We start from the raw sequence: 13,481 nt of genomic DNA, 5'->3' as shown, positions 1-13,481 counted from the left end.
AGTCATCTCCGTCTGCAAAAATATTGAGCACCCGCTGTGCAGGCTGCGGGCAGGGTCACCTGGGTGCACAGCAAGCTCCCTCCCCACGAGTAGGGCACACATGTAAGATAGAAAGAAGCTACAGGGCACAGCCCCTGTAAGGGAGTCCCAGGAGTTCCCAGCTGAGCGAGATGCGGGCAGAAGAAGCAGAATAAATCACACTGGGCACTGACAAGGGCCTCCTGTCTCAGGAGGTCAGAGACACAAAGAAGGACTTTTCAAGAACATGAAGGATTAAATCAGGGCGTCTGCTGGAAAGCGCCCGGCTGTAGAGAGAGACACTCTAGCTGGGGTGGTTGAGAAGGTTTTTTCACTCAAGAGCTGAAATGGCTGGAAAGGACCTAAAACTTCACATCTGCCCCCCAGCTCCCAGGCCTCACCTGCACCTTGTCCAACCCTGCAAGGTCGGTGTCCCTTCTCTCCCCAGGTCAGGGAAGCAGAATCCCAACAAAGTTAAGTTGTGTGATGAAGACACAGAGCAAGGACTGACCCCTAGGAGCTCCGTCCACTGGGCTGTCACTGAGTTTTCCTTCTACAGTATTTTCAAGGCTCTCTTCCAGAAAGTTCCAAAGACATTTTATTGGATCTAAACTGGTGCATTTTTTAAAGGATTAGGAGGGCTGAAGGCAAAGCCTTTAAGAAAAAGGGTCCACCCAGGGCTCTGCGCGTGGCTGCCTTAGCTCCAGGGCACACAGAATTCTTGGAGGGACCTCCCCTGTGTCAGCTGTTTTCAAATGACCACAGTCATGAACAGCTCACTGACATGATGGTTCAGCATTTTTATGATGAGCACGAGCGCTCCCCTCAAACACAGCTCCTTGGCACCAACAGCCTCACCCCAACTTCTAAGGCAATTGTGTTGTCTCAACTGGCCAAGGACAATAAAGAGCTTCGAAGGCCAGAAACGTTACTCTGACCCCAACATCTACATTGTCCTTGGAACTGTGCAGCTGTATTTGTTTTTCCTTCATCCAAAGTTAATTTTAAGTGATTTCCCCAGTCACAACCCAGTTTACAGAGAATCAGCTGCGACGTGCTGTGTCTGCGTTTACACGCACCGACGTTTTCATGAGGTTGTGGGTTCAATCCCCAGTGCCTCCTCTAAAAATAAATAAGTAAACCTAATTACCTCCACCCACCAAAAAAAAATAAGTCAAAATAAGATTCCAAAGACCCCGGGAGGAAGATATGCAGGCAACCTGAGCTGTTTCAGCAGAGCCTGTCCCAGGCCAGGCCATCTGCTGGGGTCAGGGCCCTGCAGCAGAGCTCAGGCCCACGGTTCACAAGCTCCGTTTGATGTGTTTCAGCTATCTCCTGCCACATCTCCTGCCATCCAAACCTGGCCTGGATACCCACGGCATGCGACACCCCGCAGCCAACACCATTCAGAGGGTGTTTAAGATGAGCTTCGTTCCCGTTGGCTTCTGGCAAAGGTTCATAGCACGGATGCTGATCAGCTTGGCCGAGATGGACCTCCAGGTAGCCGCTGTTTTGGAATGGGGCCGTTGGTGCATGCTCGCGAGGCACCTGCAGGTGCACCCTCTGGGGAGGGAGGGAGACGCCCTTTGCTGGAGGGACCTGGCTGACGGCCCTTTCCCTGCCGACATCAGGCCCAGAGTCCCGCGCAGCACAGCTGCCCTCTCCCCTCTGGGCCGCGGACCCGCTTGAATCATTCTGTGAATATCACATTAGCGCCTAGCTGGCTCGGACAGAATAGCCCAGCAGGAGCACGGGTTCTAATCTAACCCACATCAGCATCCCCAGGAGGGCTCGTTAGAACACAGATGGCAAGGCCCCACTCAGGATCTGACTCGGTGGCTGCGGGCTGGGACTCTAGAGTCTACTTCTCTAGTCCCTGCCCCAGGTGATACAGCTGGTCGGGCGCACACCTGGGAGGACCACGGCTTCAGAACCAGGGCTTTGCCATTCAGGCTGTGACTGGACTCCCCTGGGGAGCTCCTAACAGACACAGACCAGACCCCAGACCCAGACTACTGAATCACAGTCCATGGGTGTGACACCCAGGTATCCATATTCTTTAAACTTCCCCAGGTGATCCCACTGTCCAGTCAAGCTTGAGAACCATGGACATAGAACTTTAACTTGGTCTGGGAGCAGTGAGAACCTCACCCAAGGAGTTCTTTTCTGTGGGTTCACCTGGGGTTGTTGAAAGGAGTCCCGGCTGTCAGTCAACATCCATTTCATGCAAGACAGGACTATAGACATAGTCATTGTCCAGAGTGGTGGTTCTCAATGTGGGGTTCCTGGACCAGCAGAATCAGCCTCATCTGGGAACTTGTTAGAAGTGCAAATTCTCCAGCCTGCCCCAGACCCAATGCATCAGAAACTCCAGGACTCTGTTTTTTCACAAGCCTTCCAGAGGATTCTGACCCACTTGACAGAGTGAGAACCCCTGACATAAGCCAGGACTGTTGAATAATTGACATTAATCTCAGCATGAGTTTGCTTTTGCCACATTCTAATTAAAACGCCGTCATGGAATTACAACTTGGTGGCTAAATAAAAATACGCTTTGATCTTCCGATTTTACTGAAATGTTCAAAAATCTATGCAACAGCCTGAAAATCGTAACTCACAGCTCGTGTTAGTGGGAGGGAGACTTGTTAGTGACACAGGAGGGTGCACTGAGGGATGGAAGGAGTGGGCGCAGGGGCTGGCTCTCCTAATGTTCCCATTTGGCCACTCTGCCCTCCCTCTGAACTCTTCCTCCTGCCACGTTCCAAGTGGGAGGTCACCGAGCACCAGCATCGTGTGAGGCCTGAGCTCCCAAGCGAGCTCAGTGGCTGGCGGGGTGGGGACCCAGCTGGCTGTGGCGGCAGGCACCCTTCCCACAGCATCCCTCACTCCGAATTAGGGAAGACGTCCTATTGAAATTCAGAGGAAGAAAAGGAATTCATTCTCAAAAGTAATCAAAGGCATGCAAATTAAAGCATTGGTAAGATAGTACTTTTCACCTGTCAAATCAGCAAAGAGCTGGCCGCCCAGCCCCAGAATCAGTGGAGATGCACCCTGATCGCCTCCAAAGCGATTTCTCACTAAGAATCCAGAGCCTGAAAACGTTCAGACCCTTTGACCCAATAATCCTTCTGCTGTAAATCTCAACTAAGGCAATTGTTTGAAATCAGAGAAAGCTTTGTGCTTTCTCTTCTTCATCTGGCTTATCAGAAGCAGCAAAAATTGGAACCAACCTAAAAGTCCGAAGAAAAAAATGATTCAGGAAATTACTATACTTTAAAAATATGTTGAGCTTTCACAGCAAAAAAAAAAAAAAAAAGTGACGATGAAAAATATGTTGAGCTTTTTAAAAAAATGAATTTTATGAGTTTTTAATGGCACAGGAAAAACAAAGTTTTTTAAAGTATACACAACTAGAAATTTAGAAAATTAGAAATACAAAATTATAAAACATGACCTCAATTGTTTTATAAACATCTAGATAGGGAAAAAATAGAAATGTGAAATTACAAAATATGGCCTCAGCTGTTTTATAAACATCTAGATAGGGGGGAAAAAAAACCCTGGAATGAAGTATACCAAAATCTTCGTGATCTTTCTGCGTATGTTAACTTGGTATCTTTTTTTCTCTCTCATATTTTTTTGTATTTGCCACATTTTCTAAGGTAACTTTTTGCTTGTGAAATCAAGGAGGGAAAATATTTGCAAAAAAAAAAAAAAAAAAAAGCCAATTTTCAATCTTCTGGGGGAAATGCGTTCCCAGAGTATCCGGGAGACCCCTTCAGATAAAGCAGCATTTCGTTTGACAGCGGGATGAGCGGTGCAGGAGGAGGGGGTGGGAAGACAGACAGTGGTCATTTATCACGAGGGGGCCAGTCTGGCCTCTTCAGAGCTCTGCCCAGGGCCAGCGAGGAGCCAGGAATACTTAAGCAGGGCCTTTTCTCTGTCTTTCAGCTTTTTGAAAACAAGAAGAATACTAAAAGCAGACACAGGAAAGTCGCCATTTATAGTTTTACGGGAAACCAGAGAAATCGCTGCAGCACGTTCCGAGTGAAAAGAAATCAAACCATCTACTGGCAGGAAGGGCTCCTGGTCACCTTTGACGGGGGCTACCTCAGGTAGGAACGTTTGAGAGCTCATCTGGGTCACCACAGTGCCGTGAGACTGCCCACGTGGTGCCCAGAGTTCTGCTCCCGAGAGCAGCTCATCATGGACGCTTGCTAGAAATCAGAAACTGCCTTGCAAACGTCCCAGAGATTCCCCATCTCCCCACCCCTCCTGCTCTGCCCTTGCAGGACAGGAAAGGCAAGGGAAGATGTGGTGACTACAGCCCAGGACTAGAGGGAAGGGGGTAGCCACTAAGCTCAGGGGTGAGAGCAACCAGCTCCCCCCTGGTCACTTAGGCGGGACCTGCAGGGACCTGCATCCATCCAGCCCCACCCGCTTTGTTCTAAGAGATGATGTCCTGGCGATGGCACTGGTTCCCTAGCCCACATCCCGCGATGCCTACCTTAGATCCCTTTTCCTGTTCTCTTTGTTTGTTTATTTTTTGAGATAGATAAAATCAGCTCAACAGTTTAGTAACTGATTTTTATCAGGTTTAGCACACACAAGATTATTTCATACTTACAGCGAATTTTTCAGATATTCTTCAGCTCTGTGAGAAGAGAGGGTAAAAGGAGAAAGTAACTTTTTTGAGGGCCCGATTTGGGCCATCTGGACACCTGGTGCTTTCATAGCAATGTTTCCACTTAAAGCTCACAGCCCCCGACTTGGTAGATGAGAATCCTATGGTTCAGAAAGGGGCAAAACCTTCCCCAGTGTCACACCTAAGGCTCAGATCCCAGCCTGAGCATCCCTCACTGCAAAGTCCTCATTATGTCCCCATCCCCATCCTGGGGGTGGCGGGGTGACAAGGCAGGGCTGTGCACACAAGGACACCAATGCAGGAGACCCCTGATAGTCCTGCCCGGGCACCTGGGGGCCCCTAGGGGTTGCAGCCTCACCCTGGAGACAAGGAGATTCTCCCAGGGCCCTTCGTGGCCGATCACAATGGACCTCTTTTTGTTTCTGGGTTGCAGTGTGGAATCCTCAGATGTGAACTGGAAAAAGAAAAAAAGTGGAGGAATAAAAATTATCTGCCAATCGGAAATGAGGGACTTCTCGGCAATGGCTTTTATCACAGACCACGTCAACTCTTTGATTGATCAGTGGTTTCCCGGTAAGAAAACGTTCTTGAACCAAATCTTTGCTCATGTTCCTATTTCTTTATAAATCAGGGTAGGGTTTCTTACTTGGAGAACAGAAATCCCACTGGGATTCAGCTCAAGGAGACCAGAGGAATCCTAACAGCCCTTTGGCAGAGTCCTGAGCCCCAGGGGAGTCAAGCTGTAGGCATGAGTTGGGGCGCTGCGGGGGAGACACGGGCCCAGACCCACAGGTCCTGTGCGGGACGTGGCCCCCTGGCTGCCCATAGTCTGTGGGAAGAAAGATGCTTCCTGTTACCACGCATGGTCCAGGAAGACCCTCGTGTGCGCCTCACACAGTCTTGTTTACACAGTGAGGACAAGGCTGCTGAAATCCGGGGGGAGCCCACAGCTGGTGCAGGGGTGAGAGGGAAGGCACCACACCTGCCAAGGGTCCCCATTCTCCTGCCCTGCCTGCCCTTGACCCCTGAATCCCAGCGGCGATCGGCCACCCACGTGGCCCTTTCCAGCCCCTTTGATCGGTTTCTTCATAGACAGTCCACTTAAAGAAAATACTTTTTGAAGTGAAGCTGTTGAGGTCCCCTGTTTGTTTTGCTACCGGAGTGGAGACAAACCCACAGGGCGTCCCACTGGGAGGAGGCTGTCCGGGCAAAACTCCTTCCCCATGAGCCCTCAGCCCTGGAAGGCTGGCGGCCCAGAGAGCAGAGAGCGGGTTTGGGATCCGCTAGTCCAGTCCTCCAGCCTCCTGTGCTGGCTTCCTCACCCACATGCCATCCTGGCATCCCAGCAGAGCATCTAAGGAAATGCTTAAGAAACGGGCCTTGTGCGCTCCGGATCAACGCTCTGGACGCCAGGGTCCGGGGTCCTTCAGGTGTTGATGGGAAGGGTGACCTACAAGGAAAAAATGCATTTTAGAAAGGGGCCTCAGAGAAGGCAGTTTGGTGCATGGGTTGTGGCAGTTGAAGGGTGCTTGGCCACCCAAGGGGGACCTCTAGGCCATGTGAACCCTCCAGACCCTTTGTGGCTCCCCATCAACCAGTGGTCCTCCCACAGCAGGTGCTGCTGGAGATTTGACTGGGGGTCCATTAGACAGGAAGACGGGGCTGAGGGACCGAGATGGGGCTGCCCAGGTACAGCACCACCAGCCAGATGGCAGGATGCGTTACACATGGGCCTGCAGGTAGCAGATGTGCCCAGAAAGGGCCAGGAGTCCACCTTGCACAAAGCAGCCATCAGCTTGCTGGGAGGGCATCTCCATGGGCCGCGTGGAGGAATTGCTCTGCGCCTCCTTTCAGAGGTGTGCAGAAGAGCTGTGTCTCCTGCCCAGGGGAGCTCATGTCAAATGACTAGGTTTTGTCTTATTATAATTTGTACTCATTCCTCCTCCAGCATTGCTCTTCTAGGAAGGATCATAGTAATTGCAAGCTCTATGTTTCTAATTTTAAGGACGGCTCCTTACTTGTGGTTTTTGTCACTGGAGACTGGCATAGCTCAGAACCAGCCCGCAGAGTCCTGTCAGGGCCCAGCTGTGCAGAAGGGATTCCCAAACTCTCAGCCCCTCCTTGGCCAGCCGGCTCAGGGTCTGGACCACCCAGCGGCTGTCCAGTGCATCCCTGGCCTCTCCCTGCGTGGGTCTTTCAAGGCACAGGATGGTGCTTTCCATAAAGGAACCCGAGTGCAGCAGTCACGTTTCAGCCACTCCTGGGGGCCCAGGCCAGGGCAGACAGACCCCGTCCTGTGAAAAGCCCACCCATCCTGGGGGTGCAGGTGCTGCCCAGGGACCCACCTGCAGCCACCTTTGGGTGAGCGGACTCCCACTCTGCCCCCATGTAGCTCTGACGGCCACAGAAAGCGACGGGACCCCACTCATGGAGCAATACGTGCCCTGCCCGGTCTGCGAGACCTCCTGGGCCCAGCACGCCGGCCCAAGCGAGAGACCGGAGCACGTGCAATACTTCGACATGGAAGACTGCGTGCTGACGGCCATCGAGCGGGACTTCATCTCCTGCCCCAGGCACCCCGACCTCCCCGTGCCTCTCCAGGAGCTGGTCCCCGAGCTGTTCATGACCGACTTCCCGGCCAGGTATATCATAGCACCCCTGCCTGGGACCCTCTGCTTTCCACCCCACCCTGGGTGACTTTTAGCTTCTGGGCCTAGGCTGCCCGAAGAGAACCAGGCTGTTGGGTCTCTGTTTTTGAGGCCACAACAGGCCCAGCCGGGCAGAGCACTTGGAGGGTGAAGTCATTCCGGCAACCCACACCATCTCTCCCTCACGTTAGCTGGCACTCCTTCCCTCCTAACTCCTTCTTTGCTGCCAGATCAAGGCATAGAAGACAGACACCCCTTGGCATCCAAGAAGAGGGTGCTCCCAGACCCTACTGCCTCATTTTCCTTTCTTGCCAAATGCCAACTCCTCGCTGCTGCCCTGCAACTTAGCATTTAGGTCCTCTGAATCTGTACTTAGAGTTGAGTCTATCTATATTAATCTTAGATAATAACGAGGGAGAGAATGCTGGAGAAAAGAGAAGATGTTTTGTGGTCCCATCTGACAGGAAAGAATCACAAAACCCAAGTGCTGGGTAAAAAATGGACTCTTCTGTAGTCATGGAAACCAGAAGCCATGGCTAGTCTCCATGGAGACAGTCTGACATTGGTGGTTATCAGCGTTTTTGGAGTGGTGAAGTCCTGTTGTCTTCTTATTCAAAGGATTGCTATTATTTGGTTTCTTCAAAGAAAAGTAAACTTTTGGAGGGGTAAGAATATTTGCATCCTCATTTTTCCAAATTGCTCCCCCATCCCAAGAAAAGAGATGTGGAGTTCTTGGAGATGTTGTAGGATTGGGGTTCCAAAGCATGCTTCTGGGAGAGTCTGTTAAATTAAGATTCACTGCCTACGCTGGAAGATTTCCCCCCATAGTTCTTTCTAATATCCCCCAACAAGTTACCTTGTTGGTGAAATGACAATTAAATACCACTGGTCTGCAAAATGACTTCCCTTTGTTCCTAAGTCTTTAACGTGAGGGTTATCACTTTTTGGAGACCACATGCAGAGTTTTGTGTATGTATGAGTCAGATTTCATGGTCAGGTGCCCGATTAAGGCAGCCCCAGATTTTAGAATTTTTATTTATTTGCTGAACTTTGTTATGTTTTATGCCCCCTCTGAATCTGGATATGGAATCTACTGTCCGGAATCTGGAAAGCCAGATTACTTGTCCCTGTTGGGTCTAGTCACAGGCTGTAGCATGGCTCTTAGACTAAAGTACTTGGCTGGGAGTTGAAAAGCCCAAAAATCTGAACAGGATTCATAATTCAGCAGAGACTCTCTGGAAACTTCTTCTGTGGCCCAATGGTCCCAAAGCATCACACTCCCCCAGTGGGAGTTTGTGCAGGCGGGGGTGGGGACAATCTGGCATCCACGGAGCCCTGCCCAGTGGCCCCAAGTTTACAGGAGTCTTAACAGAAAGCCCTGAGGGATCCCCAGCATTCCCGCTGGTCCCCGTGCCTGTCCTAGGAGGCTCCCAAGTGCCCACCCTTCCTAAACAGGCGGCTTTGGATTTGACACTTGGAGAACTGCCTTGTTCGTCTTCAGCTGCATCACCAAGGGCTACAGTAGGTGCAGTTGCATCTGCCCAGAGGGTAATGCAGTTAAGCTGTGCAAAGTCTGAGCAGCTGCAGAATCCGTTCCTAGAAGGCATGGGAAACAGCTGCATGGTGGGGTGGGGGGTCCGAGGCGTTGCTCTGTGGGGCCAGGAGAGCTCCAGAGGGGGCACCTGGCAGCGGCCACTGATCAGAAACCCAGGTGGACCTCAGCAGAGCTGGGGGATGCCCTGAAGTGGGAGAGCATCTGGCTACCTGCCTTCCCTCCCTCTGTCTCTCCCTCCCTTCATCCCTTGCCCTTTCCCTCCCTTCCAGGAGTGACTTGCAGTGTTTCCAAAAGCCTAACAGAAACCTCCCTTTTACCTAGGTTTAGAACACACAGACGGGTGAGAAGGTCTGAACTCCCTGCCCTTGGGTGAAATAAATCCTAGCCATTGACTGTGGGAACACACTGCATGGCTGGTTTATATACTTCTTTGCTTAATAAAAAGAAATGAGGATGGAAACTTTATGCTGGACACCAGAAACTGACACATTGTAAACTGACTATACTTCAATCAAAGAATTCTTTTCTAAATAATGAAATGAGACTTCATTTTCCAGCCACTCAAAAAAAAAAAAAAGGGAACAACTAACGTAGCAGTAAGTAAATAAGGTTTGTCTGATGGAAACTAGCTCTCACAGCACAGAATGTTTGGGAGGAAAACATCTAAGGGAATTCTTCTTCCGTGTCCACCACTTTCAGAGGCTTCACCCCATGTAGGTCACCAGCCACACTGCTGACACAGTTCCTGTTATGAGCCCACTTTACAGAGGAGGAGACCAAGGCTTGTGGAGGCTGCGTGATCTGCCCAGGGCCGGGGTGTGTCCCAGCTCTGGCTGACCCCACAGGTGGCTTCGAACCCTGACCCTCCACAGTGGGAACCAGTGGCCCAGCCTGTCCCTGCACCTGCCTAGCCCAGGACCTGCCCTACCCCAGTGGCCTCTCTAGGGGTCTGTTCTGACCCTGGCACTGTGTTTCCCGCAGACTCTTCCTGGAGAACAGCAAACTGGAGCACAGCGAGGATGAGAGCGCCATCCTGGGCCAAGGTGGGAGCGGCACTGTCATCTACCGGGCCCGGTACCAGGGCCAGCCCGTGGCTGTGAAGCGATTCCAGATCAAGAAATTCAAGAACTTCGCTAATGCCCCGGCAGGTAAACGTAAACGGGACCCTGTGTCATTTTTTTTCAGATGTGCATTCCCTTAGGCCAGACTTGCATTGTCTTGGGGATGCCTGAGGCCTCGTGGGCAGGGGAGAAGGGTAGGTCCAGCCAGTGAGGCCCAGGGGCAGCCCTGCTTTGCTCCAGCAGGATGGGGGACAAGCTCGAGAATCAGACTGAGCCAGGCCTAGAAATTGCTTTTGGAGATTACTTTCTTATCTGGACACGAGCCCCCAAGAGCACGGGCCATCATTCCAGTTTCCATCCACTCTGTGCCCAGTCCAGGCTTGGCATGTGGTGGGCACACAGGCAGACCTCAGGTGGACCCCTCACCCTGGGCCATCTCCACTAAAAGAAGGCCCGTGGGAGCGCCAGATGAATGGACTGGAAAGCCAGTGTGGTTGGCTTCTCCCCCCACCTCCAACCCCCCAAAGGAGGGGACACCCTCTTACCTTGGCACACTCAGGTGTACACATCCTGTGCGGTGCAGTGACGTTCTGGAGCGACTCGTCACCACCTAAAGCTCAGCCGGTGCAAGCACCAGAAGGCCTGCTCACTTCCAGCAGGGTGGATGTCACATCCCCTTACTGCCCCTGGCTTAGCCTGGTCATCTTTATGCTCACAAAAGGAATTTACACTCTGGGTAGAAAAATTAGAATTGTAGGACAATGGAAGATAAAGTTGCTAGGCATGAGCTCAGCATCAAATTCATCAGCAGTGACCCACTAGAAAATGCCTTTCACGGCAGCCATTAAACTAAGGAATTGAGGAATAATTAATATATATCATTCAATGTAGTTCTCATCTAAATGCCAGCAGGGTGTGTGTGTGTGTGTGTGTGTGTGTGTGTGTGTGTGTGTGTGTATGAGAGAGAGAGAAAGAGAACCCTGATTCTAAAATGCATATGAAATGACAAAAACCCAAGAACAGCCAAGAAAATTTCACAGTGGAAGACAAAAGAAAGAGGCCTGCCCAGCAGGCGTTCTGACTTACACACACCTACAGGCATTAAGGCGGTCTTCTCCCAGGGCGCGGATAGGCCTGTCGGGACGAGCCTGCGTGGGAGGCCAGCACGTGACAGAGGTGACGTCGCAAGTCAGCGGGAAAGGCTGACTATTCACTCACTGGGGCGGACCCTCAGGCCAGACTTCACAGCATAGTCAGAAATAAATTCTTCACCAGTTAAAGACCGAATGTGAAAAAACAAAACTTTTACGCTTAGAAAACAAACGTGGCTGGCACACGGAGAGCTCTGGCACAGTTGATGCATTTCATTTGCCAAGATTTTCTTCATGCTGTTTAAACTTCCATGTCCAATGAACTTTAAAATCTGAACTTTGGCAAGGGAAAGATCAGGACACTGCTCAGTGACCTCAGGACGGGCTGCAGCCTCATGAGTGGTATCCTGGCCCTCTAGTTGGTGGGAAGGGCCCCTGGGGGGTGCCCAGGCAGACGCCTTCCATGGGGGATGCACTTTGAGGGCATCGGGAGAAGGTTACAGCACAGCCCACCTGCAGCCCATAGACTTTTCTCCTCTGGCCTGAGATGATGGGTCCCAGGCCCACGGCTGCCCCACAGTTTTCTCTCTGGGATGGTCCTTTCTGCCTTCCATGGTCCTGGCTTCTGGCAGGGAGTAAAGTGAACAGCAGGGACCAAGCCCTCAGCATCCCTGCAGGTGAGCAGTGGGGGCCTGGTTCCATGCCAGATGGTGGCCTGAGCCACGTTCTGGGTGACTCAGGGATGGAGAATTAGAATAAGATCAAACTGTGACTCTCAGGTGGCCAACAGCAGGGTGGGGCCAGGACTACGAGAACGACGTCTCAGTGATGAGGGTGGGGGCGTGCGCATCCCTCTACAGAGGGGCAGGAATGTCAGGACAACTGTGGCACCTGATCAGGGGCACACTTGATACCAGCCTGGAATGCCTCAGGAATGTGACCATTTGGGGCCAGATTCTGGGTGACGATATTGCAACCCTGGATAGGGTAAGTTTGCCCTAAAATGTAAATCCTGGCCACGCCCGGCCCCTCGAGTTCCTGCGAGGCAGCTCTGAGAGTGACGGGGCCCCCACCCCAAGTGGCCCTGGACAGGCTCCCCGGGCAGCGCTGACAGCCGTGCTCTCCCCGCAGACACCATGCTCAGGCACCTGCGGGCCACGGACGCCATGAGGAACTTCTCGGAGTTCCGTCAGGAGGCCAGCATGCTGCACGCCCTGCAGCACCCCTGCATCGTGTCCCTCATCGGCATCAGCATCCACCCGCTCTGCTTCGCCCTGGAGCTCGCCCCACTGGGCAGCCTCAACACTGTGCTGTCCGAGAATGCCAAAGGTACCACCATGCCCAGAACCTTCCACAGGGGGCTGCCAGCCCAGTCTAGCCCCTGGGAGGCCCAAGACCCATAGGGAGTGGCGCAGGTCCCTGGGGAAGCCATCTGGGGCCAGGCACACCTGCCTACAGCTCACTTGGCCAACTCCCTGCGGGTGATAAAGGACCCCACCAGGTCTAAATGCCGGTGTTGGCAAGGCTGGAGGAGCTCCCAGTCTGGAGTCAGAACCGTGTTCCAAGACTGGGTTCTTTGCCATAATCCAGGAAGTTGCTGAATTTACTCATCTGTAAAGGAGACTGATTATAGCCCCGCTGGGAGGGCAAACAAGAGCATCAAAAGAAGCAGCCCAAAAGCCCACCAGCCACATAAATCTCTTTGTCCAAAACACATACACGTGGCCACCGCTGTTAAAACTCTGAGATCCTGCGGTCAGTTTTATCCTATCTTATTTTTTAACCACATTTTAAAATAATTTACCTTGAGAAATGGGTAACTAAAGAGCAGCCAGAGGGAGAGAGGTAGCTGTCTTTTGACTCAGGAAGAAAAATTAAAATGCAGTTAAAATCAATCATGCCTCCCTTAGTGGAAGAGAACTTTTTAAATGGAGTTCTTTTTTTTTTTTTTAAACTGAAGTACAGTCAGTTACAGTGTGTCCATTTCCAGTGTCCAGCACGATGTCCCAGACATGCATATACATACAAATATTCGTTTTCATATTCTTTTTCATTAAAGGTTATGACAAGATACTGAATGTAGTTCCCTGTGCTACACAGAAGAAATTTGTTTTTTTAATCTATTTTTATGGATAGTGGTTAACATTTGCAAATCTCAAACTCCCAATTTTTATGGAGTTCTTACACTGGCAACTCACCTCTTGACCTTATGGCAACCTTGACCTGAGATGAACTCTAGGAATTTTGAAGCCTCGCTCTGTTAGAAAAAACACCAACCACTGCAGGCATGAGATACCGTGAATGAAGCTGTGACGACAAGCATTTCTAACCTAAATCACATTTACTTAAGAAGGCTGTTCTGTGTCTCTTCTGGTATCTGGCCCATAGAATGTAAAGCATCTGGGGAGACAGAGGTAAGAAAAGAAGACAGTTGTTACAATCATACTTTGATGTTCTTGTCTT

General features: G+C 51.3%; 1 protein-coding gene and 1 long non-coding RNA gene across 6 annotated transcripts in view; one reads left to right on the top strand and one right to left on the bottom strand.

The window, feature by feature from the left end:
* The window catches only part of LRRK1 (leucine rich repeat kinase 1), a 118,229-nt gene that overhangs the window by 89,571 nt on the left and 15,177 nt on the right, over positions 1 to 13,481 (top strand). For 3 of the 4 annotated variants that reach the window (XM_010985335.3, XM_064480525.1, XM_064480526.1), the window contains 6 exons: positions 1,347 to 1,518; positions 3,970 to 4,133; positions 5,097 to 5,236; positions 7,056 to 7,305; positions 9,848 to 10,014; positions 12,150 to 12,347. In XM_010985335.3, coding sequence (XP_010983637.1) covers positions 1,347 to 1,518; positions 3,970 to 4,133; positions 5,097 to 5,236; positions 7,056 to 7,305; positions 9,848 to 10,014; positions 12,150 to 12,347 — 1,091 coding nt within the window. The remainder of the gene's footprint in view (positions 1 to 1,346; positions 1,519 to 3,969; positions 4,134 to 5,096; positions 5,237 to 7,055; positions 7,306 to 9,847; positions 10,015 to 12,149; positions 12,348 to 13,481) is intronic. The other variant, XM_064480527.1, reaches the window with a different exon arrangement.
* On the bottom strand, positions 1,482 to 13,480 carry LOC116149315 (uncharacterized). Of its 2 annotated transcripts, none has more exons than XR_010378239.1 (4): positions 13,217 to 13,480; positions 5,022 to 6,113; positions 4,646 to 4,672; positions 1,482 to 2,924 (listed from the first exon to the last, which is right to left on the bottom strand). It is a non-coding gene; the product is annotated as an uncharacterized LOC116149315 (long non-coding RNA). The 2 variants fall into 2 exon arrangements; XR_010378240.1 differs by lacking the exon at positions 13,217 to 13,480 and adding an exon at positions 10,473 to 11,196.

This window comes from Camelus dromedarius, chromosome 29 (assembly GCF_036321535.1).
Source record: "Camelus dromedarius isolate mCamDro1 chromosome 29, mCamDro1.pat, whole genome shotgun sequence".
Taxonomy (NCBI): Eukaryota; Metazoa; Chordata; class Mammalia; order Artiodactyla; family Camelidae; genus Camelus; species Camelus dromedarius.
This window is presented reverse-complemented; position numbering and strand designations above follow the sequence as displayed.